General features: G+C 49.6%; 1 protein-coding gene and 1 long non-coding RNA gene across 7 annotated transcripts; one reads left to right on the forward strand and one right to left on the reverse strand.

Annotated features, from left to right (window-relative positions):
• Nucleotides 1-25: 25 nt before the first annotated feature.
• NRBP1 (nuclear receptor binding protein 1) lies at nt 26-25,669 on the reverse strand. 6 transcript variants are annotated; one of them, XM_015284979.4, is made up of 19 exons: nt 25,094-25,669; nt 24,547-24,771; nt 15,965-16,087; nt 15,286-15,387; nt 15,104-15,193; nt 14,852-14,892; nt 13,365-13,459; nt 8,905-8,928; nt 4,338-4,421; nt 4,024-4,082; nt 3,320-3,418; nt 3,112-3,244; nt 2,856-2,958; nt 2,321-2,371; nt 2,050-2,185; nt 1,912-1,965; nt 1,363-1,426; nt 1,221-1,276; nt 26-1,042 (listed from the first exon to the last, which is right to left on the reverse strand). In XM_015284979.4, exons 1-19 carry the CDS (start codon nt 25,232-25,234, stop codon nt 944-946), a joined length of 1,779 nt encoding a protein of 592 aa, XP_015140465.1. In that variant the 5' UTR covers nt 25,235-25,669; the 3' UTR covers nt 26-943. The 6 variants fall into 6 exon arrangements, with proteins under 6 accessions (XP_015140465.1, XP_015140469.1, XP_015140467.1 ...); XM_015284983.4 differs by lacking the exon at nt 25,094-25,669 and adding an exon at nt 24,892-25,018; XM_015284981.4 differs by lacking the exon at nt 25,094-25,669 and adding an exon at nt 24,872-25,018.
• On the forward strand, nt 17,627-18,182 carry LOC107053158. Its single transcript, XR_001466178.3, has 2 exons — nt 17,627-17,838; nt 17,943-18,182. It is a non-coding gene; the product is annotated as an uncharacterized LOC107053158 (long non-coding RNA).
• Nucleotides 25,670-25,715: the final 46 nt, after the last annotated feature.

The following is a 25,715-nucleotide window of genomic DNA, read 5'->3' on the forward strand; positions in this document are numbered from 1 at the left end:
ACCCCGGAAAGAGGCAGCACTCAGGTATTTACAAAACGGTTTATTAAAAATAGGAAATGATAGAAATGAGATGCGGGAGCAGCGCCGCGCTCAGCCCCAAAGACGCATGCAGGGCCGCGGGCTCAGCCCCTCCGAGCACCCCCGGATAGAAAGGAGATGCAGAGGGAGCCGAGCGCTGGAGCACGCGGTGGCCCAGCAGAGCCCAGGCTGACACCACGGGGCTCCAGGCTGCCCGCAGAGGCCCGGAGCACAGCCGGGGCCCGCAGCAGCACGCAGCAGCAGGGCAGGAGGGCCAAGCTCGGCTCCAGGATGCTGCAGCAGGGGACAGAGCCCAGGGGAGCACACACCACAGCCCTGCACCTGCAGCACAGGCCAATGTGCAGAGCTGCAGGGCTGTGCAAAACAAGTAAACAAAGTGCAGCCAAAGGGGAGCGAAGAGGCGAAGGGCCAGGCTGGTGCTGGATCCCTCTGCCCAGGGACGAGGCTCGTGACTGCTGCCACAGGCGGTTGCAGAGTTGGGGGGTACAGAGAGGGAACAGGGCTTAAGGGCTCCCCTCTGCTTACCTTTAAATTAAAAAAAAAAAAAAAAAGAAAACGAAAAAAAAAACCATTTCTGTGCTGTGCAAAAAGACACTTTGTACAATCCAAACAGAACAAATTCCATGCACATGAACGGGGCTACAGAACACCCCGAGCCAGGACCTGGCTCCCCAGCACCACCTGGCAAAATCCCAACAAAAACAGGGCTGGAAATAATACTGATGCTCAAAGTCCCCTTTAATAGGCGGGCGGGGAGGATTGTTGCTGGGCCCAGCCACAGCACATGCAGGATGAGCTTCCAAGCACTGCAGCTGGGGGCTTGCTGATGCCCTATGGTGATGGACAGACACAGAAGGGGTCACAGGCAACAAAGCTGCACCGGCCGCCCTGGAGCCAAGGGATGCTACGATGACACCGTCACTGCCGTCAGAGCTCCGTTCCGGGTGTAGTAGAACTTGCTGAACGCCTCTTCAAGTAAACAGGTAAGTCTGCTCTGGTCAGCCTGGGGGGAACAAGTCAGAGTGAGGGGTGGTGCGAAGCCAAGAGCTGGGTTAAAGCCTGCCCGGGTACGTGGGCAGGAACACGTGCTGCTGCTTCTGCCTCTCCAGGCAGACAAGGACAACTAAGTTTGAGAAAGGAACGCAGAGCTACGTCCCTGCTTGAGACTCAAGGCCGCTCACCTCACTGATGAATCCAAGCTGGACCAATTCGGCTGCCAGTTCCTGGATATTATCATCTGCAACACAGGGAAGCGTGTAAATCCCAGGTCCAGACTGCACTGCTGACTCCAGTGCACGAGAGTACAGGAGGAGAGGCACTTACTGGGCTGCAGGTCACAACTCAAGTGTCGATTCAACTTGTCTTCCAGTTTCAGCAGCAGTGTTAACTGCGGGGTAGAGAAGTTCTCGTGAGCAATGTGTACGTGCAATTTTACAGGCTGCCACACCACAGGCAGCAGCCAGCACGGCCAGGAACGCTCCCCCAGACCCCCACTGGGATAGGAATCACCCTCTCCCCTGCCCCTGCCAAGCTCCCATTGGAGTCTAAGAGGAAGAAACACACCCAGTTCCATTATTCCAACCCTCCCCAGCAGCACAACCACGTGGAAGGAGTGCCCTAAGGCTGGATCTGGAGGATAAGCCGTAAATGCTAGCTCAGCAGCAGGCCATCCATAGGCACAGGCTGTAGATGTCACTGTTCATCGCGGGACTACATAACCTTTAAAGGACCCTTTCAGCCTACGATGGGCCTCAATCTGGCTCTGTGTCCCAAGGACTGCAGCTCTGGCAGCAGCACAGCACACCAGGCCCCAGCAGCACATCAGCACCCCCCACACATGCAGCATTGCTCAGCCAGAAAGCGGGACCGTACGTGGTGCTTCACTCCCTCCTCTACTGACTCAATGTTGCACTGCATCAGCACCACCTGCAAGAGAAGCAGAGACACCCCGTGACCCACTGCTGCTCACAGCACAGCTGCGTGGGGAGGAATGGAGGTGCCGTGTCTCACCTTGCGGGTTTCCACCTCCGCTGGCTCCGGAGTTGGGGTTTTCACTGACGGTGGAGCAATGGGAGACTTCACCACCACCTGCTGGGGCTGCTGAGGTCGTGGCATCCCAAAAGCTGTGAGTGGGTAGATACCATTCCTACAAAGAATCCGGATCTGAGGTTATGCCTCTCCTAGAAGTCACTCCAGTCTCACACACAGTTAGAGGTACTTAAAAACAAACACACGCTATTCCAAAAATCAAACAAAAACACCAAGAAATGATCTCTCTCACCTTACGTCCTCCAGGAACTTGTCCAGCTCCAGTGCTGGGGACTGTGAGAAGCTGGAGGGAAAGAAGTACTGCAGTGAGAAGCCATTAACTGAACCACATTAACATCCACTCGGGTCTCTTTGGATGCAGTTTCAAATCCCCATATCTGAGATGGCAGCTACATAAGCAGGCGGGGTAAGTACAGTGAAAGTGAGATGTACTCCACTCTCCCTACACCAGCTTACAGAAGCTAACAGCAAGGCAACATTTGCATGGTGGCACAAACAGGCAGCACTTTCCTTTAGAGAGCCGTCCAGTGCAAATAATTATTTGGAAGCTGCTTCCCCAAATTGTTCTGGCCAGATTTTACTACAGATTGCTGTAGCTACACTGTGCCCATTTCCCTCCCCTCAGCCTAGGAGGGAGGCACGTCTCAGCTGTGTGGGATCTGTTTGTGCAAGTTCTTCTCCCACCAGGCAGATAGCAGCAAGAGATCCTCCAGCACTCACCCACTGCCCAGAGCAGACCCCTCTGTGCACACCAAGGGGGTACTCACATCATTTTGACTCCTTCCCTATCCGCATGGTTGATCTCTGCCAGCACTGCACTCATGTCAAGGTTTTTGGTCATCTCTTCTAAAGCGTTTTCAGGAATCATATCTATTAAAAAAAGCAAAAAAAAAAGTTAGACCTGAACAACTGCATTTCTTTTCTATGCTAAGAAGAGCACGAAAAAAAAACTTAGAGAGTTGCAGTGGGAACTCAGCAAAGCTTTATGCAACACAACGTGGCACCCTGGGACTCTGTACTCACGCTGATGCCCAACAATGCAGTGAGCAGCGAGCAGCTTTAGTGATGGCACCTCAAACAATGCCTGATGAAAAAGGAGCTCCCGGGCCGTAGGACGTTTGCCTGGGTCCTGTTCTAGACACTTCTGAATGAACTCCTGCAGGACAAAGACAGTATGAGACCATGCACATGGCCCACAGGTCCGCGTGGGCGCCGACCCCTCCGCACTCACCCTCTGCAAGGGGTCCTCCAGCAGCTGGATGGCACTGTTAATGGCCTCCTGGGGCACGTAAGATGACTCTCCATTACCCTGTATTTCCAGCACTGCCATCTGCAAGCACAGAGCAGCACGTTGGACTTCACTAAGAAGTGATTAAGATCACCGCTGGCAAGCGTGGGATCGTAACAACGAAGTTGATTGGTGTTATTTGAGGTGACGGTTTGTGAAGGCAGAGAGAACTGCTTCATTATGATAGCTTGGTTCCAGCACCTTGACAGATTGCCAAGAAGTCCTTAAAACTATGCCAGCACCTCCTTAGACAGTTAGTCTCTCTATTTTGAATTTCACGCTCCATTGGCCTCTAGTTCTGCTTGACAATTCCCATCCTCTAATGAAGCAGTAAATGGATCGCTGCCAGAACCTGGCAGTGCCCTCCCGGCTGCCTGAACAGCTCTGTTTTATGAGCAGAAAAGCAAGCACACAATGCCACCCAGAACTCAGTGCAGCCAACACATCCACAAGTTTCCAATAGGGAAAGGCTGGCAGAAGATTCCAGAGGATGTCTGAAGATTCAGCAAGGCAAAGTGCCTTTGGCTCAGAAAGTAAGAAGCCCCTGTTACCAAACTAACACCCATAAACCACAGCAACTCCATACAGCCACGTCCCTCCCTTGAATTTATTCTCCCTGTCCCAGCATCAGAGCGTTCCCAACTCACCTCCAGGGCACACATCCCAAAGGAATAAATATCCACAGCTGTGGTAACATTGGCAACTTCTGTAACACAGAAACAACGCTGCTGTCAGTCCCTTCCCTGCACCCAGCAGCAGGACAGCCTTTGTATCAGGCTATGACAACCTGCAGCCTTCTCTCCCTCCTGTGCTATCAGAAGGCAAAGGAGTTGGAGCAATGAAACTGGCAAATAACACAGAAACTGATAGTGGGACAGCACTCATAAGAGTGCAGCTGAAAACAAGGTGGACAACAGCCTGGGAGCCTCAGTGAGAGAGGACAACCAATGGGACACCTTACCTCCATATTCCGGAGCAAAGAAGTGCAGGTTCTTCTGCTCCTCCCGACACGTCTTCACGTGGTTGTTTATTGTGTCTGGTGCCACTAGAAGAAAGTAATGGATGCTTAGGATACAAGAAACCTTAGCCCATCCTCAGCCACGTCCTAAGGAATGCCCTGTTGAAATGCAAGCCCCGAAAGCGCCTCGCTTCTATCAGATTTGTAGTATTTGTTGCAAGCAACCCAGCTGTAACAGAAGCCCTATGAACAGCCAGGATCACTGCAGTTACAGTCATTACCTCAGGGCTCCAGGAAAGGAACAGGTCTACGAGGCAGCTTTTCCTAGCTGACCCTTCCACATGTCAGCAGGACACGAGTGCCAAGGTTCCTCAAGAGGAAAGGCATGCAGAGCTGCTGAATGAGACCCGAGCACCCTGACAGCACAGCACTCCAGCAGTCAGCCCCTGCACGGCCTGGACTACCAACCACTCGGAGGTGAAGGGAGGGAGTAACTCCCAGCAACAAGAAAGGGGAGCAGAACACAGGAATGGACCCTCATTTTTGCTTACAGTCTACTCTGCTTTACAGATACCAACGGGTATCAGCTTCACAGGATTAAGAAAAGCGGGTTCAATTCTTGGTCTTCCTTTAAAAACCTGCTCTGCATTTTCTCAGCAACACTGACTGCTCTAGATGAGCAGGGCCACAGAGCCCACGTCCTCTTTAACTCCCAGATGATGAGCTCTGGGCTTCTGTATTTTAAACTACTGACCTACCTGGCCCTGCAACCAGCCCAGTCATAGAATGAATCACAGAATCATAGAGTGGCCTGGGTTGAAAAGGACCACAATGATCATCTGGTTCCAACCCCCTGCTATGTGCAGGGTCGCCAACCAGCAGACCAGGCTGCCCAGAGCCACATCCAGCCTGGCCTTGGGTGCCTCCATGGATGGGGCATCCACAGCCTCCTTGGCCAAAGTCCTCTAAACTGTGGTCAGAAATGTGATCTTGCTGCAGAGGCACAGCCAGCTGAGTGCTGTGAAATGCTGGAGTGAAGAATAAAAGTTTTCCACCAAGTCAGAGTGGCAGTGCCAGGGAAATTCTGGGATTGCCCTGAGGCTCGGGCTGTAACCAAGTCATAGCACCTCAGAGACCCCCTAACACACTCTCTGTATAGAAGAGCTCTTCCTTTGTCTCAGTTCTCATACAACCCTACTGCAAGGAAGCTGTTTTAGCAGGAGGTTGGACTTGAGAGACCCCAGAGATCCCCTCCAGCCCCTACAACTCTGTGACGGCGTTGCAGGAATTCAGCACATAGAATCATTCAGGTCATCTCAAGGGTCTTTTCCAGCCAACCCCAACCATCAGCCAGACCCACTGAGCGCACAACCTAAACCTTCCTTGGCACAACCTGAGGCCACTTCACATCCTAACCCTTGTTAACCGAGAAAAAGAGACCGACACCTCCTTGTTGCAACCATCTTTCAGGTCAGCACTGAGCACAGCGAGGTCTCCCCTCAGCCTCCCTTTCTCCAGCCTGAACAACCCCACTTTCCTTCCATCAAGCAGACGAGCCATCAAGCATTGGACCCATGTCCTCAGAGGACCCATGTCCTCAGACGAGAAATGTGGTGTGTTACTACCCCAGGGAACACTTCCCTGTCAAAAGCAGAGCACAATCAGCCACGTACAAAGCATTTTTTCCAAACAATCCTCAGATTAGCTTCGTTTTCCTGTTTGTCTTGCCTGGATGGAAAGGGGCAGTCATCCATCCAGCCATCCCATCCCATCCCTTGTTCCATATGGTTCCTCGGCCATACGTAAGAGGGAGGAAGAGGCAGGGATCGATCACCAAAAAAGGCATTAACAACAGAAAACCTCTCCAACGACGTCAGGTAGACACTCTCATATGAGAAAAGAAAATCCCTATGGAATCCTAGCCCAACCTGTACCAATAATCACAGAATCACTCAGGTTGGAAGAGACCTTCAAGATCCTCAAGCCCAACCATCCACCGAACGTTACAAGCCCACCACTAAACCATGTCCTTAAGCCCCACTATACAAGAGGTATTCCCAGGAACCATGGTTCCATGGGTCAGTATAGTAAAGTTTGGGGAGAAAAAGGTAGTGGCTGTCTGTTAATACAGCTTCTGATAGCATTTCAGAAGCTGGGGCAATGAAATGGGGTTTCATTTAGCCCAGTCATTACTGCATGACCATCACCTTGCTATATAAGTAACTCAGCACAGACCAAAATGCTTGAGAAGAGCTTCACCTGTATAAAACACTCATCGCCGTAGAAGGTAAGAGTACAGACCTTAAGATACCTCTGATACGAGCTCTTCTGAATGATTTCCACATCATTTCTACTGCCATCCAATGCATACCAAGTGACGACTTAATTATGTCAAGAATCAGATGCACGATGGCTGGGGAAAAATCACACTAAGGAAGCCAAACAGATAAGGAAGGTCAAAAATGAAAGTCAGGTTGTGTGGCTTTCTCAGTCACAAAGAAAGGAAAGGCAGTGAAGGACAGACTGTACGACAGTGCCACACAGAACTAATCAGCGTGGCGGGGAAGCCGTGAAGCAGAAAATTGATTTTAGAGAAGGATTCAGCCAAATGTGTCCATGAAGAGCAGGTGGTAAGAAGACACATCAAGTGCAGCAGAAAGTAGAACAAGGGACTTGTCTTTGGCGAGCTGAGATCAATCTGACAAGAAAAATGGACTAATATGCATTACTCCAGGGACACACAGAGCTTGCTAGACTAGTCAGACCCTCAAGGATAAGCTATTGTGAACGCCTCTTCACAGGCAGCTCATCAGAAAGCCAGTCATAAGGAGTGCCAGCCAACAACTCACTTGGTGCTATTACTTCCCAGCTGCCACCAATGTCAAGCTGTAGCAGATGGCCAGTCTCCCAGTGACCTGCCTTTTTAAGCACTACACGCTGCAGAAGACATTTTCTTCTGGCCAGGCATATAGTTCACACCCACTTGTCCTGCATTCACCCCTTCCTTCTTGAATCGAGGAAAGAATCTGCTCAGCTGCCCTTCTTTTCCCTTTCAAGAATACAGGGGTTGGAGGAGGAACTGAACCGCTCAGATGTCAGCTGCATACATCTAAGTATCCTGTGAAGCAAGCATGTTATCCCACTGTTCCAGTCGAGTGCTCAAGTACACAGCACTCCAGATTTCAGCAGGCTTAGGAAGCAAAAGAAAACAAGATGATATCCAGAAGGACCAAGTACTAACCTTTCAGATTAGGCACAGGCTTGCTAAGCAACCCAGTGACAGAGGATACGACCTTACCTTCGTCACACTGTATCAGCATCACAGGGACTCAAAGTCTTCAACTGACCACAAGAGCATCTGTTTGCAACTATAAGGGATGGCAATAGGGCCAGGATGGGAATCAGAACGCGTTATCTTCTCCTTCACTGCTGCAAAAAGCTACCAGGCTACAGAAAACTGCACTTCACCTTTCACTTCAGTGGTACACTAAGACGACAAATGTGTTTTTATTAGGGAGGACACAACCCAGAGCACATGGGAACGATGGCATCCCCTGACCTGCTGGTAGCAGTCCTCTTAACGCAGCCCAGGATACCACGTGCAACTGTTGTACCCATACTAAGATGGGTCAAAGACCTGACTGACTATAAGATATATAAGCCTATTTGACAGGCCTTCCCTTTCCACCACTGCTGACTGATGGTTGATATGCTCCCAACCATTCAGCACAAACTAGTTCTAACAACCCTGAAGGCAAAAATAATACTTACTTGGAATTTAAGTACAGGTATCTATTCAACGGGGTTATACATTTCAGCACTCCAATCCTTCTCTAGTCTCTGCAGCCCAACACCCTCCTCACACACCCAAGTTTCTCCAAGAATCTCTGGAGAGATTCTCTCTCTGGGGAAACCAATAGGGAACCTCGTGTCACAACCAGGGGCTCGTTTGGGTGGCAGGTCTCTGGCCCCCAGAAGCCAGGCATCTCAGTGAAACATTTGTCTCAAAAACAAAACAGCTAAGGAGTTAGAACTACAAGCAAGCAATTGGATATCCAAGCACAAAGCAAAGGCTAGCCCAGGTTGGGTGCTCAGCCATGTCTAGCAGAGCAGTAGCAGGAAACAGCCTAATGTTGGTGGCAAGTTCAGCCAGGAGAGCTCAGAAGAATGCATCCCATTGGCTTGACATGCAGGAGCCAGCATGCACTAGGGTCCATCGACTAGCAGCTAAGAACAAGGAGAGGAAGAGAACTAACAACCAGGAGACTTCACAAAGGGCAGTGCTCCCTCTCTGTAAGGCTCGGGGTGAGAGGAACCGTTTCCATCCCAGCACAAAGCACGTGGTCTCCAAGTAGGAGACACCTAAGCCAAACAGTTTTACACGTCAGCCTTATAGCAAGGGAACACTGTATAAAGTATAAGGTGTGTGCACGCGTGTGTAGTACAAATATATATATACATATATACACACATATATAAATATATATATACACACACACACATACACACAAGTAATGTACGTTACATATAGAGTGGCAGTCACATCACAGGAGCGGAGAAGTTTGCTCACCATTAGCAAATATCCTATGAAAGACTGTTGGTAACAGAGCAGCCCGTGAGCGGGGAGTAAAACAAGATAGAAGTCAATGAGTTGATGAAACAGCAAGCACTTCACATTGATACAGACAGCTAGGTCAGAGTCATTGCAAAACACAGACAGCTTCTGTCAAGTAGGAAATCGCTGCTAAGGTAAAGAAGTTACAAGTTCTGTTGTTTCTGGGGGTGCTCTCCTGTCCCTGTTCACCTGCTGCTGGCTCTTACACTCCCAGTGATAAGAGATGTGGCTCAGCACCAGTAACACGAGCAAAAAGCACCATCAGCCATCGTGCCCAAACGCACAGTTGTTCCCTGGCACTCAATGCTTTTCACCCTGCAGCGTGTTCCCTTCACAGGTGCAGTGGCTGGGCTAGCAAGGTTTGCACAGATGCAATACGGCCCTTCACATGGATCTCATGGGAGAGTGCAGAGAAAGCAACGCATCTCACGAGGAGTATTTTCATCTGACCACAACTCGAGAATCATAAAATCAGAGAATGGTTGGGTTGGAAGGGACCTCAAGGATCACGAAGCTCCAACCTCCCTGCCACTTGCACGGCTGCCAACCTCCACATTTAATAGCAGACCAGGCTGCCCAGGGCCCCATCCAACCTGGCCTTGAACACTTCCAGGGATGGGGCATCCACAGCCTCTCTGGGCAGCTGTTCCAGCACCTCACCACTCTCATAGTAAAGAACTTCCCCTGATATCCAAACTAAAGCTTCCCTCCAACTTCAAACCAGTTCCCCTTGTCCTGCTGTTATCTACCCTTGTAAAGAGTTGACTCCCCTCCTGTGTATAGGCTCCCTTTAGGTACTGGAAGGCTACAATGAGGTCACCCACAGCCTTCTCTTCTCCAGACTGAACAAGCCCAGCTCCCTCAGCCTGTCTTTGTAGGGGAGGTGCTGCAGCCCCCTGACCATCTTTGTGGCCTCTGGACCCTCTTCAACACCTTCCTGTCTTTCTTGCATTGGGAGCCCCAGCAAGCATTCCTATCCCCAGAACAGCAGTGACAAGGTCTTCCCCATCCCCACCACAAGCTCTCAAAGACACTCTGCTCATTTGAGGTTTCCTCCTTAAATCTACTAACCTTGCACTTCGGGCTGCTGAGATAAAGTAGTCTGTAAACAAATGGCTCATCGATGGCTTTGCATTAAGCAGTCTGAGACATCCTCTCTCTTTCCAACTCTTTTTATTCCACAGATGACGACTCCCAGCTCGATGATGACTCCCAGCTCATAAAGATTTCAGCCCTATTCCCAAAACTCCATGTGCCTCACTCCTAAAATCGATCTTTTTTTCCGCTTTACAAGGCACAGGTGGGAAAAAAAGGGCTAATCCAGAACTACACACATGGTCCTAATAGTAACACATGCTTCTGCAATCTGATATAGCAGCAGGATGTGACAGAAGGGCTGCTGCAGCACCTAAAGAAGTGCTACAGGAGCAAGTAGCACGCGTTCATAAGGCACCAACTTGCTGCCACCACTCTTCTAGTACTCCTTCATCTAGCAGAGGGATGAGCAGTCTGTGGGATTCACCTAGCAGCTGCCTTGCCCCAGATTTCTGCCCACAGCCAGCAATATTTCTCTTGTTAAAAGCATAGGGAAGGAGAAGAAGCACAGTCCTCAATGGTGCTGGGGACAGAGACAGCACTGAAGAGCAGATCACAGTGCACTGAATCACTGTTTCCCTTAAATCTATGAGGATTACTGCCCCACTTCTTATAAGTGCCCATAGAACTCTTCAGACATCAACCAGTTCTGAGAAGTAATTACACGAAGCAATAAAGATGGGCTTCATATTGTCAGTGATCCCACAGCAACACTCTCTAAGGTCTTAATGTGGAAACAGCCTGCCTGGTTACTCCACGGCCAGCAGGGATAGAGCCTCTGATAGGGTCACAAGCATCTGATGACAAGAGTTCTGACTTTTGAAGCTCAGTGTGTACTGCAGGAATGGGAATACATTCTGCAACACTGCCAACTTCAGCTCCAGCCTATGCTGGAAGTGTAGTTGTTACACCTTGAGGATTGTCTTCTGATCACAAGACCACGTGTGCTCGCTTCATTTATTTTTTCTCAAGTGTAAGAAAGGATCGAATCTCCCACATAATTCACTTCATTTCTGACCACAGAATGAATAGGGCAGTCTACAGCTGTGAAGTTATACCAGCTGGGGATGGGACAGTTGATTTTCTTCAGAGTAACTGACACAGCACTGTGCCTGGGATTTGAGGCTGCAACAGAACTGACAACACAATGTTTTAGCTATTAGTGGAAAGCACAAACAGAGAGACAAGGCCTTTTCTCTCTCTCCTGCTACCCCATCAGCAAATGGCTGGAGTACCTCAGAAGTTGAGGTGGGCACAGCGAGAACAGCTGATCCCAACTGACCAAAGGGATATTTCATGCCATATGACATCATGCTGAGTAACAAAAGCTGAGACGAGGAAGGTGAGCATAGGAGACACTCAGAGCTATGGCATTTGTCTTCCCAAGCAGCTGTTACGTGGGTCAAAGCCCTTCTTTCCTGCAAGTGGCTGAGCATCTGCCTGCTGGTAAGTAGCGAATCACACAATCAGTTGAGTTGGAAGGGACCTTCAAAGGCCACCTGGTCCGAGTCCCCTGCACTGAGCAGGGACACCTAACAGCTCCACCAAGAGCCCCAGAGCCCCATCCAGCCTGACCTTGGGTGCCTGCAGGGCCACCCACCACCTCTTTGAGCAACCTCTGCCAGCACTTCACAACCCTTGCTGTAAAGAATGTTTTCCTTCTACCCAGTCTACTACTAGTCCAGTAGTGAATGAATTCCTTGTTTTTGCTTCCTGAGGAGTAACAAGGAGTCCTGCTGAGGATACAGCTGCTACAGCACACAGACACCCCCTGCTCCTTGAAAGAGGCACATCAATCCCACTGCCTCTATTCCTTCCACCATGAACCAAAGCTGAGAAGTTGAGAGAGTAGGCAACTGAGTCACTGCTGAGGCAACTGTGTGTGACTTACATTCAAAGAACCACCTTTCTAGACAGCCTCTCAGTGGCACTGCTGACAGTCGGAGTGCTCCTGAGAATACCACGCTTGGTGATCCGCAGAACTACCCTCTGCTAAAGCCTCAGCTCCACATACCAATTTAATGTGGTTTGCTTTTATGAACGAAGCGTTGGCTACCAGTCAGAAAGATCCTAGCTGTATAACATTTTCAAACACAAGCAGAAAGAGAAGGATCTCTTACACGCTCCTTGAGTAGAACCTGCAATAGTCTTCCCATAGGTGGCCTGAATCTAATGCCAGAGAGCCAGCTGTCTGCCAGCAGACACGTATGAGATACGTGCAACTCTTGGAAACTCCTACTCAGACAACATCAGAAAAAGATAAAGTGAACCCCATAACGAGATCGGTCTGCATGAAGAGCAAGGTGTTAACCAGCTTACAGGCAGATAGCTGAGTGTTCTTCCTGTCCTGGCTCCCCCTCCCTGGGTACAAGTACACATCAGAGAACAGAGACCTCAATTCTCTAACAAAGAGACAACATAAGAGCTCTTTGATGGAAAGAAAAAGCTACAGAAAGGTCTACAGTTTATGAAGAGAGTACTTTTAGATGACAGGTAAAGCACTGCATTCTTTCCTGTACATTGCCTGCATCAAACCAAGGATTCACACAGACAAAAGCCTAAAGGATGTAAGTGCCCACTCCTCAGGGTTAAGAGCACTCACAGCAGCCAGATTGCTGTCGCTTGGAAAGGTATGTCAAGGTACCAGAGGATGCATCTGAACTGCAAGCATTTTGGAGACACAGGAATAGCAACAAATGGAAAAAATAAAAATGAGTAAGCAAGGATGCACTGCACTGCTAGCAAAACCACATCTCAGGTCTGCAATGAAGCACTTTGGCACAAGCAGATGCCTGAACAGGACATGTCTTTGCCACACAGGCACAATGCAAGCTAGCATCTTCAAGTCCAAGCTAAAGCAAGTGATGTTGGGTGAGGATGCCAAGACTAGCAGCTTGCTGGAGCCAGAGCCTATAGCTTTGATACACTGGTTGGTACAAGAAGCTCTCACTGGACACAGCTCTCCAGACAGCTCTCAGTGCTTCCCAACACAAACTCCAAACATCCATGCTGATGAATCCAAGAGTAACGCACGTACAAAACTTGGCAGCTGCAACATCTTTTCTGAGATGAGTCCCTTGAGATCGAAAACTGAGTGGGGGGCAGACATGGGAAACTGTACTCAGTATCGGCCCTTCCTGTGCCTAAAGGTGGTCCAGCCAAGGGTGAATTTGACTTCCAGTCCCTGGCCCAAATGATGCAGAGGTGGAAGAACGTATACACACATGCCTATCGTGCCAGATGGACTTGAAAGGATTAGATGCCCTGTTCTGATTGAGCAGTTTGCCTCGCAGGCAAGGGGTACCTCCAAAAAGCCTTACCTGACCCAATTTTGATCAATCCGTTGTGCTGAATGAAGATGGTGTCGCAGGTCAGGTTGCCATGGATGATTGGAGGGTCACAGGAGTGGAGGTAGCTGGATATTTAGAAAGAACAGTGGTCAGGAAACAATCCCAGATTGAGGTAAGAATCCCCCCCCCCATCCCTTCCCCGGAATACATGAGAGGAAAACAGGAATGTAGGGGGTATGTGCCAAGGATAGCAGGGAGGTACAATTCTGTGATGGTACATCAGTATTTAAGCCAGGATAGAACAAGAACCTCCAAAACTGGGGGCAGAGGGGGAAGAAAGCAAACTTCTTCTGACCAGTTCTTACAAAATCCAGGATGCCAGATCTGCATTATCCACCTGATTGCTGCTAAGTGAGTGCTAAAAGGGATTTTATACCAAAAGATCAAAGTTTTATTCTGTCCTTCTTCACAGGGCATCACAAAAGCACACGGTGCTGTACAAACACGATCAGTCACGTTTTCCACCATGCACAGATAGAACTTATCAGTGCTGGGGCTCCAGGTACAGTTGAGGATGGTCTCATATTTCACTCTGCACAATTAAAGACTGTCAGCTCCCAAAAGTTTATTAAAATGCCAGATATTCCTCAGCAGCTATACTTAGCTACATGAAAAGAGAATTTTCTCTATGGAGGGGGAGTCTGACATCAGAGTTATCATTTATTCCAAGGCTGTTTTTAGCCACACACCAAATCTGGCTCACATAGGGAAGACACTTTAAGACATAACAAACCCTCTCCGTGTTTTATTCAACCAGATTGCATCAGGATGGCTGCAGATCTGCGTCACCGAGATGTGCACAGATTCACCTATACTCCTAACAATATGACACCACGATAATTACGAATACATTGCATGGCTGTAGGGCTGCAGGCTGCCAAGTTGAAGAAAATTTTCCATGTTTCATTCACATAGCATTTAATTTCTTTAAGACTTCTTAGCAGCATCTTCTTGACAATGGTATGGGGCCAGGTTATAAAGCTGGATACTTGGGAAAGCTCCCTGATGCCTAGCTTGCACACTCACCATCACATCAGTCACAATTGTTGGGGTCCAAAACTTACATTGCACTTGTTTCTTTATCATAGAAGCTTTAGTATTATCTAACTGACCAGGCTGGATGGAGCTCTGGGCAGCCTGATCTAGTGGGTGGCAACCCTGCCCACAGCAGGGCTTGGAATTGGCTTTATGGGCCATTCCAGCCTAAGCCATTCTATGAACTGCACATACTCTGGGATGTCTCTGATCGTCCTCTGTTGTGGGAAGTGCAGTTGACCCTCTGCAGAGTATGACTGGGATAAGAATCAGGCTGAATGACCAAAAGTGCTCTCCTGGCTCCATTCAGTGAAGTTTGCTTGCATTGAACAGCATGCATATTTAGCTTTTACTATCCTAGCACAAGAAATGCTACAGTTGAACAGATGGCTAGACCTTGTTGAGATCAGCAACTCACATACCTGAGGGCAGAAAGGATCTGGGTACACCATCGCTTCCAGGCCTGCAGACAGGAGCAAAGAGGATAGAAGTCATTCAAGGAAGAAGAACTAATCCATACTTCTTGTGATTCAGAGCCCACTCACACGGCAGATTATACCCTCCATTCAATGATAGCTTCTAACCTTTCTATCCTAAAGGAACCTTTGCTGAAAGGCCTTTTGGAAGCTGAAGGCACTAAGTGAAAAGATACACAGAGGAAAAAACAAAGTTACCTTTTCATTCATCGTTTTGTGGTTTTTCTTTGTCTTCTTCAGAAACTGTTTCAAGCTCCCTGAAGACATATATTCAGTGATGAAAATTACCTGTGGGGCAGTATAAGATATTATCCTCTGCTTCACTAGTTGCTTACAGAATATACAGCAAGAAAACCCAACAGGTTGCTTGTTTTACTTACTCTGGCTTTATTCTCCTTCACGTCAGCCCAGTATTTGTGAAACTTTACAATGTTCAGATGTTCCAACTGAATTAAGTTGTCAAACACTGCTTTAACTTTCTCCTGTGACATAAAGAGAAAGCCATGTTACACTAGTGACCAGGTTGGCCCACACCTTACTTTCTTCTTGGGTCTGGGACCTCAGAAACAAGGCAGTACACTTTAAGCTTCTATACCAAGAACCAGCAGCATCTGAGTTCATCTTATACTGCCTTGTTTGATCACCGAGATTAAGCCAAGAGTTCTCAGTCACATTTTCTGTAGAGGTCAGACTTAAGCTGAATGTGTTACATTTAAGCAGCACAGCACTCCAAACTGGAGGAGTTACTGATCCAGCCAACAACCCACATGAACCAATGTCCAAAACTCCACGCTGATAGAAAGCACGTCACCCTGATGCAACGTATGTTAACTGTACAGGAGATGGAGCACTGGAATAGGCTGCCAAGAGAGGCAGTTCACTGCTCCTCCTCAGAGATCTAGAGAAGCCACATGGACACGGTCCTGGGCAATCAGCTGTAGGTATTCCTGCTGGAGCAGTGGGGTGCAACCACACGACCTCCAGAGATTTCTTCCAACCTCAACCACTCCGTGATTCTGGAGTGTTTCCCACATCATGTTGGGATATACATCAACGTACCTCCTGAAGTTTAAAGTTCTTCCGTTCAGAAAACTGAACCTCATTCCAAACAACTTCCACGCCTTCCTCTGTATCCATAGCCAGGTAGGCACTGTCAATGCCCGGCACATTGCGCTGATTCACCTGAATGGGAAGGAGGGAGACAGATACAAGTTAGCAGATTACATCATCGTTTCACATCCTTCATTTGAAGCATTACAAACTTGGTTGATTAACTTTTAATTAAATGAGCAATACACCATCAGCTGGCTTACCTCACTTCCAGCTGATCTGACCCTCCCCTTGAGGGGAAAGTCAATACAGAGATATGGTTTGTTTCCAGACTCAAACTAGAGTTTGAGTCAAACTCAAACTCCAGACTAGGGATCCTACCACCAACCATTTGCTGGAAACTTCTCACAATATACAAAGGCTTCTTCACAAACCCATCCCTCCTGGCAGCCACTTTTCCATGATCCAATTTCCAATTTACTTTCAATCAGTGAGCTGATCCATCAGCTGATGTTGAGCTCCTAATACAATCCATGATCAGAAGGACTAACACACCAACAGACCACGTGCACACAAGAACTGTGAGCAAAGAAAGGAGTCCATTGAAGCATTAAGCTTGCTTTTGTGCAAACCTTTTAAGCTGATGGTGTCATTGGACAACTTCAACAGCCAATCAATATAGGTTGGCTTCTTTGGAGATCTTCCAAGGGAATCAGACGAGGCCTAACAACGTTCAACACTCTCAAACTACAGATGACATCCGGGAGCAATAAATGACCACAAGTACAGTACAGTTGGAACAACACAGATTGCTCAGTAAACTGAGCCATAAATCGTGATGCAATGGCATGATGTAGATAGGAATAAAGAATACAGTTCATAATTGCAGAAAGACACCCTGAGCTACAGAAAGTAACTGTTGAAAACAATGAGAAAAGAAGCAGCTTAGCATCAATGATCCCATTCCTCTCCTACCTCTCACTCACTGAGTAACTGAGCAGTGAAAGGTCTGGCGTTATATTCAGATAAATACAACATTTGTTGTATTTATTGTAAGAAAGTAATTTTCTCTGTATATACACACTGATACTGACACTAAAATACTACATCAGGCCTGTTACGTTCCATTGTCAAATAAAACTTGGGGTCATGCGTGACACGGTTAGTGGGCACAGTGGTGATGGACTCACAGTTGGACCTGACAATCTTAGAGGTCTTTTCCAACTTTAATGATTCCACAAATGCTGAAAGATTGAAGACTGTAAGGATAAAACATTTATCCATTCAATATTTAGTGGGAGAAAACTCTCAGGCATGACGATAGTATATCAATTGTACTACGTGTTCCAACATAGTTGAATGCCCAAAGGCTTTAACTTCAGGAAGTTTAAGTAATACCCCAGTCAATACAAAATTGCAGCAACAAGATACTGCCATGACTCCAACACCAAATGCCCATTCATCCCTCAGTATTCTCCGATTTTGATACATTCACTGCCTACACAGAGCTTCTGACTACTGGATTAATTAGTGCAACCCTCAAGTATTGACAGCTACTCAAAACCTGCCTCAATAACAGCGCAGGCGGTGGAACTTAATGTAACTTCTGTTCTGGGCACCTTATCTAAAGCAAATCATGTTTATGACTCATAGACAACATTCTAGGGCATCACCTATGACTCACAACACCAAACCCATATGACATCACTGAGGATAATCCTCAGTGCGAGCTTAACAAGTTAGAAGCAATGAGGCAGTTAATAATGTTGTAGACAGATGTAGCTGTAGGAATATAAAGTTCAACTTCTCTACAAACTTGACCAAGGAAGCAGAAATAAAAAGGGCAAATCCAAGATGGTGCCTTCCACGCATTGCTCTGAAGGGTAAGGAGTGCGTGGGCATTACCACTGCATGAAGGGGATGGAAGTTCTTTTCCTGCAAGACCTATCAAGTAACTGACAACTACTTTAACCTGTTCAATTTTCAGCAGTCTTCTGATGACCCAAACCAAAGACAAGTGCTTGTGAAATACGCTGGTGAAACAACAGGAGCTGCTCAAATGCAATATCCTGTGTTCTTAACGACAACACGTTATTTGGAAGGGTCAACATTGACTCTCACTGAACAGCTCTTTAATATGACCCACTCCTTCACATCGCTGACCAGTCACCTCACTAGTCAAAGAAAAGAAAACCATGCCCAGTAATAGCTCATACATTTTTTTTTTTAGTTTTGTTTTGAAGAAATCTACCTTCTCTACCTTAAAGGAGCTCCTATAAGCAGCTAATTTCATCAAGCCTATCCTTAAATTCTCTATGTCCTATCAGATCTTAAAGGCTGATATGAGAAGAAAGCAGTAACATGCTGTCTTTGGGCACAGGAGGTGTGATGTGCTCCCTACCTTCTCTCAACTACGCTGAATCAGCTATCTATCCTAAGTGACCCAGAGCCTGGGTTCCCTTGCCCTACAGGTGGGAAAGGTGAAAAACAGCACAATTGTTACCATTGGTTTTAAGAGAGCAAAGCCCAGTCTGCTCAAGGAATGAGTTAGCAGGGTCCCCTGTGAATCTGCCTCTGAGAGGTCCACAAGAGTTGGTTACTTCTTCAGAATCACCTTATAAAAGCACAGGGGCACACAACCCCACTGTGTCCTGAGTCAAGCATGAGCAGCATAAGATCAGCCTGTCTGAAAAGGGAAAGGAGGAGGCATTTAATGTCTCTTTTGCTTCAGTCTTTAATATTACCGATAAGCCTTGGGTTGCCCAGTCCTGCAACAAATTGAAGGACCGCAACACGGGGAGCAACGACTTTCCAATCATTGACATCAAATTGTAAGGACACAGCTGTATCAGTTGAGCATTTTTATATAAGTCCATCGGTCCTGAAAGTATTCATCTGAGAGTGCTGAGGTAAGCAGATGTCATAGCAGGACTCCTCTCAGTGATCTACTAAAGGTCTTGGGAGCACACATTGATTGGAAACTAGCCAACAATACCCCAGTTTACAAGAAGGGCAGAGGAGAAAATCTTGGCAATTAAAGACCTGCTAGTTTAACTTCAGTACTTGGAGAAGGCAAACCTGAGCTCCACTGAGAGGCACGTGAAGGATGGTGCAATCCATGTGGATTCACAAGAAGAAACTCCTGCCTCACGAATCCTCCCATGGTAAGACCACCTGCTCAGTGGACAAAGGCAAGATGATGGGTGTAGTTTCCCTTGATTTCAGCAAGGCTTTTGATCACTGTCCTGAAGGTATTCATTTGCACAAACCATCCCGTGGTTGTCAGATGAACAGGTACAATGAGGGAAGAACTGGCTGAACAGTAGGGCTCAAAGGGCAGAAATGGCAGCGCTGGGCCTCAATTTTGGGGGGAGTTCTGCTCAGTATTTTTATTAAAGTTCTGTACCAACAAATTTCTGCAGCAGAATTCAGAACTGTAACCACTGATTTCAAATTTTGAGGGCATAAACTCCAAGCTATTCAAAATATAAACAACTACATCAATGATCAGAACCACCGTAACAGAGGGAGGAACCCAGACAACCTAGTCAATGGTGAGTGCAACACTGAACCCAAGGCCTTGCATGGCCAGAAAGGTGAGCAATGAAGTCATCACCCATCAGCAAATCCACCTAAGCAGTCCAGTGGGAGAAACACCTTTAGCAACATTACTCAAACCAAGTGGAGATGCTGTGTGAAGGAACGAGACTTAGAAGGTCAGGGATAGGCAATTTGGGCATGGAAGAGGAAAATTTGGGTGCAGTACTTCTTATGAGACGTTTGAGGGAAGCCAAAAGTGTGGAAAGAGGGGTTAGGATGAAACACTGTGCATGTCCTGTGCCTGATTATCACTGAGCTCTTCCTTGAACGACTGTTTTCTGTGCAAGCATGCTCCCTATTCTCTCTGCAGCACAAAGATCTGAACAGAGTAAGGCTCTGGTGCTGCCAATAAGCTACATGGAATGCATTTTATTCTTTTACAACAGCTCTTTCAAGAACGTAAAGCAAACCCTACACCTTAGTAATGGACAGCTGGAGTGTAACCGGCACCCCTAACCACCCAGGAAAGCTGGGAAAGCAGCAGACAGCTGCTCTGGCTGTGCCTGCTCCCCCACTGAGGCAGCATAAAGGCTGACAGGTGCTGCTGGCTGATGAGGCACTCAGAAAGCTGCCAGCTGTCAGTTACAGTCAATAAGCAAGAACACAATGGCCCTATAGACCGCAGGCCCCAGACAAAGGCTCAGTTCCCTCTACTTTCTGCAGTGCCTCTGTTCTCATTCAAGCATATCGCAAAGGTTCACTCCTTCCAGGACATCCTTAAACAAGCCAATAAAAGTGTTAAAGGGCTGCACAATACATATGTTCCCAATGGTCGAGTAAAACCATAAGAACTACAGCATGGCATTTGTGGTTTTTTTTCCATCAGCTGGAAAAAGGATCCACTGCCAAAGTCAATCAAAAAACTGGCAGCCTTCCTCATATCAAATTGAAGATCTCTACTACCTCTCCTCTCTCCAATAACAAAGGTAAAGCTCAGAGCACCTGAAATGCCACCTTTCCGAGGATGGTGTCTCACTTTCCAGTATAAAGAAACTCAGTATAGTGGGCACAGCAGCGATGAGCTGATGGTTGGACTCGATGATCTTACAGGGCTTTTCCAACCTCAACGATACTACGACAGTAAAGACGCTGTTGTTGCCTATATTAACTTTCAGCAATAAGATACAATGAAGAAGAGCAAGAATCAAACATTAATCTCACAGCTACCCACAGGAACAACCTACACTGCCTCAAATATTGGTCCTCAAGTTCTGCAGATGATCTGACATCCACATGGAATTCCTTCAACCCATGGAATCTGCACACTGCAGTAAAGGAAGCTATGAAAGACTGCACTGTTCAGCCAGCTTACCTGACTGCAGAAAATACTAGAAAGAGGAAAACAAGAATCAACCAACACAGCAACCACTGTAGGCACACTTATAAACAGGAGATCTCCCTCGGGGATAAGGCAGAGAAGAACCTGTGGATCTCAGAAGACTCTCCCCCCACATGCACTTACCAAGCTCAACACTGATACCATGCTGAAAATGCCAACAAACAGACAAGCTAAAGAATATTCTGCTGGAGCAGAGCACGAGTCTTCCTACAGCTGCATCTGTGACACTTCTTGCTTGGTCTGTGTAGCTCTTGGGCACAGTACTGAGTTGAATGAAGCTCCAACATTTCAGGTTTAACACCTACCAGCAGCAAGTGTAAAAACATACCCTATGTACTTTCCTACCATCCACCTCTATAAGAAGCTCCAGGTCCCAAGACGCATAGTTCAAACAGCAGATAATTCTGAAGATATTTGGACAACCACGAAAAAGATTATTTATGTGAGCTGACAGAAGAACGTAGTGTGACATAGGGACAGCAGAAAAAAAGATCAAAGGAACCAAAAACAGCACAAGCTTAGAAAGGCAGAGCCTGGAGAACCCGTCAGCCTCTGCTGCTCCCTCCTACGACCCCATTAACCACTCCATCCCTGGAAGCATCCAAGGTGAGACTGGATGGGATCCTGGGCAGCCTGAGCTGGAAGGGGCACCCGGCCTACAGCAGGAGGTTGGAACTGGATGATCAAAAACGTCCCTTCCAACCCAAGCCATTCTATGACTGTGTGCAGTTCTGAGCTCCGCAACACAGAAAGGCCCTTAAGGTCTCACAGTGAGCCCGCAGGAGGGCGCAGAGCTGGCAGCAGGGCTGGGAGGAGTGGGGTCTGTCTGAAGGAAAGGAGGCCCTGAGGCGGCTGTGCAGGAGGGGAAGTGCAGAAGGTACACAGAAGCAGGACCACACCATCCTTCATTTAGCATTCCTTGAGGAAGATGAGCATTCTCTATCTAGTTACAATAGCACCTTTGGGATTTCATGGTGGTGTGTGAAAGCCTTATTTTAAGTGTTTTCTCCAGGCTTTGGTGCTAATAGCACGAAGTGTGCAACAGAAGCTCCCCGTCTCTAGGACGAACAGCCCCCCATCCTCACAGCCTCGTTTGCTCACCCTGGACGCAAACCCAGGGCACCAGAAGCCCTGAACGGCCATGTGATTTCACCATTGTCATAAAACAAAGACGGAATGAATAGAGGGAGATCTGGGAAAGCTTCCAGCGGAGAACAGGCGGTATTCTAACAACTTCTGCCTGACCGCTTGGGTACGAGGCCTCGTTCCGCCGGGACCGCACCGCCCCCACCGCCCGGCCCGGCGCAGGCCGCGGGGACATCGAGCAGCGCCAAGCGGAAGCGGCTTGGCAGGGGGTGGGACCGCACGCAGCCAATGGGAGCGCCAAACAGCGCCAACCGGAAGCAGCTGGGGAGGGGGCGGGGCAGCACGCAGCCAATGGGAGCTCCTGCAGATGATGTAATGCTCCTACTCCACGAGCCATTGGCTGGACGAGCTGTCACTCCGGGGCCGCTCCCGGCACCGAAGGCCGCGGCCCGGCGGGAGGGGCTCCTTCCACGCGCGAGGGACTGGGAGAGCCCGAAGAGAGCTTTCCTGAAGGAAGGAACGGCTCCGAGGGAGTTTGAAGGACGTCGTAGGAAACCAAGCAAACAGAGACATCCCTGAAGGCCTCTTGGTCCGCCTGCGCCCATGTGGCGCCTCGAGGCACACGCGCAGCGCAGGAGCGCACAGGGATGGGGACCCACCCCTGTGCTGTTAACAAACGAACGCGGTCATAACGCTCCTGATCCGTGCCTCAAGCTGAGAAGCGAAGAGCTGAAGACCCGGGAGCCCACACGTTGCACACAGGCTCTCCCCGGCCATACGGGCCGCCTTCTGCGTGTGCTGTCACGTTACTCTGCTCCTGGCAGCACCCAGAGAGGACACTGCTGGGATCACGAACCAGCATTGCATCACGGCGGGAGGGGAGGCCACAGCATTCCTTCCCCATGGAGTAACCCCGCTGCCCAGGGGCAGTGAGTAAGAGCCGTCTGCATGGGCACACAGACTGGAATAACCAGAGCTGGCTGCTCCGTCCCACTGAGGGCCCTCACAGGGACACCGCTGCTTCACAGCACTGCACCTGGGCACGCTGGGATGTTCAGAAAGTAAAGGTGTCGTTCTACATCTACTCCGTGGTACACATTGATCCAGGGGTATCTGGATCAGCGGGGGTAGGAGGTGTCATACGGGCTTAGATCTAATTAAGCCACATCTCACATGCAACTGCAGCCTGTATCAGACAGGCACATAAGCGCTCAGCATCTCTGCAAGAGAACAGTACCGCCTCGACAACGAAGGGCTGAGGATCAGAGGCCTCATTTCTACCCCAAATCAACCAACAATTCCTTTTGTGGCCTCCAACAATCGTTCTGTTGTTACTTCAGTATCTGTCAAGTTGAAACGAAGCTCAGACATCCGGTAAACAGAGGGGATGTGCAATCGGACCAACCGGTCACCCTCATTCCCGAGCATGAGGCGTTCCTGCCCACGGCAGGGGTTGGAATCAGGTGGTCTTTAAGGTCCCTTCCAACCAAGACCATTCGGGGATTCTGTGATTCATTCATTCCCGAGCCTCTCTGGTGCCCTGAGTCAGCACTGATCATAGAGGGGGAGGAAAACAGTACTTCTAACAATAGTTTCAGGTTGTCATAAGGAACGTATTCCAGAGAACAGAATTAGAGTCTTACGTAGAAGTCTCCCCTTACAGCGATCCAGATTTTACAGCTGCACCACTGGAGGCACATTCTTAATACACACTGGAATACATTAATAAATACAGGACAGCCTTCAAATCAGTAAAGGAAAGGAGGTGCAGGGAATCCTTGACCTTATTTCGACCTCCAAATTTACATCAGAACAAGTGACTCTCACCACCACCCGAGTTTGCATTGCTCTATGAGTGTATCTGTTAACGCAGACATCTCTCTGCTTGTTTTGAGTCGGCTGAGTAAGGCAACATCAGCACCCGCCTTGCAGCACCAGAGGTAAGATTTCCTCAGCCACACAGCTTGCCCAACCACAGCAGGTTTCACTGAGGCAACCCGAAGCAGAAACCGATCTCTGGAGGAAGCCCCGTGAGACGATAAGGAGAACGCAGAGAGAAGTGGAAAGAGCTCTGAAAGAGTGAGATCTAATCTACTCGTGCCATCGGACAGGATGGTCCCAATACACGCACCGAGAAACGGATGCAAATCAGACAAGCCCAGAAGTCTGTGAGAACCAGCCCTGCTTTGTCCTAATTGAAGGCTTCGAAGCAAACCCAACCGTCTAACTCAGAAAGCTGATGAGTCTGCACAACCGGGCAGCCCCACAGCAGGTCCCGCTCCGTGCAATCAGTGCGCTTTGTTATTCCCCGAGCACGAGAGCCGGGAAACAAGACAGGCGAACAAACGCTACCAAGAGCCCTTCCTCAACGCAGCAGCAAAGCCGGCCTCGATCCCAACCGTTCGGAAGGGCCTCCAACGCGTAGGGAGGAGAGCAGGCGGACCTCGGGCCGCCGCACAGCCCAGAGAGGCCGCTCCCGGCCCCCCACGGACGGCTGCGGGGAGAGCAGCGCCCGGTGCCCGCCCCGCCGCGCCGCAGAGGCCCAGCCCCGGACGCCGGCACCGACCTCCTCACGCCGCTTCTGCCAGCGGCCGCACGGGGACTCCTCGAGGATCTCGGACTCGTCCTCGCTCTCTTCCTCCTCCTCCTCCTCCTCCGGGGGCGCCGCGGAAGTCACGGGCGCAGACACCGAGGTCATCCCCGGTCCCGACGAGGCGGACTCCGGCTTCGGGTCGGAGCCGCCGCTCGGCGCCTGTTTGGCCTCGCCCTCCGACATGCTGCGTCGCACCACCTGCGGGCGGGACGCGGCGTCAGGCGGCTCTCGGTCAGAGCAGGCCCTCGCAGCAGGCCCAGGGGCCGGACCGGGCCGCACCCGTCAACTAAAGCCGTACCCCAAACCCACAGGAGGTACCCGATCCTCGCCGGGCACAGCCCGAGCCGGAGAATGCCGCTAACGGCGAGTACGGACTGCGCTTGCCGGGCTCGCCCGGCACCTCCCGTCCCCCAAACGCGGAGCTGCTCCGCCGACGGCCACCGCCAACCGCCGCGCTGCGTAACGCGCCGTCAGGGGCGGGGCCTCCTGCTCGCCAGCCAATCAGAACACAGATACTCACCTTCACCCTGTGCGGATTGGTCGGTGGGCGGGGTTCGGGGTACAAGGCGCGATAGAGGGCGCCCGCGCACCTGTGAGGCAAGATGGGGCGGGAGCGGGGAGCCCAGCGACCAATGAAAGCAACAGAGAGGGCTGCCGGCATCCGCTGATTGGTCGGCGGCGGGGGCCTGGGCTATATAGGGCAGGGGAAGCGAGTGCGGCGGGTGGTAGTCCCGTGCAAAGGCGGTATTGCGTTGTGTTCGTTTTTGTTTCTGCGGCGTGTTCTCGTGGGGGTTTCAGGCGTTCCAAGTGATAATTCGCTCCCTGCAGCAGGCCCAAGAGCTCCCCATTAACAGTGCAGTGCCATCGGTTCTGAGTCCCTAGTTCTTCCTTCCCCGCGCGCGTACGAACGAAGCACCGCCTCTGAGGGGCTGCTGCAGCCGAGCAGCGTCACGGCGGGCACCCCCAGGGCTGCGCCTGTTCGCTACTGCTAAGCGCTGGGCGACCTCCGGGGGGCCCGAGGTCGCCGAGAGGAGCGCTTAACCGATCGCGCCGCTCTAGGGGCCGCCCGTCTCTATGGTCCGCACTTCCGGTCCCCGTGCCTCGGCCGCGCGGGTTGAGCGCCCCCTCCCCCCACCCCCGTG

Source organism: Gallus gallus, chromosome 3, assembly GCF_016699485.2.
Source record: "Gallus gallus isolate bGalGal1 chromosome 3, bGalGal1.mat.broiler.GRCg7b, whole genome shotgun sequence".
Taxonomy (NCBI): Eukaryota; Metazoa; Chordata; class Aves; order Galliformes; family Phasianidae; genus Gallus; species Gallus gallus.

What these genes read in the sequence shown, in the direction of transcription:
- NRBP1 (XM_015284979.4), bottom strand. Translation starts at nt 25,234, where the DNA reads ATGCCGGCAGCCCTCTCTGTTGCTTTCATTGGTCGCTGGGCTCCCCGC. An exon ending in AAGTTCCTGGAGGACGTAAG is followed by an intron (nt 2,186 to 2,320) that starts GTGAGAGAGATC and finishes GATTCTTTGTAG; the next exon opens with GAATGGTATCTACCCACTCA. An exon ending in AGGAGGGAGTGAAGCACCAC is followed by an intron (nt 1,427 to 1,911) that starts GTACGGTCCCGC and finishes TCTACCCCGCAG; the next exon opens with TTAACACTGCTGCTGAAACT.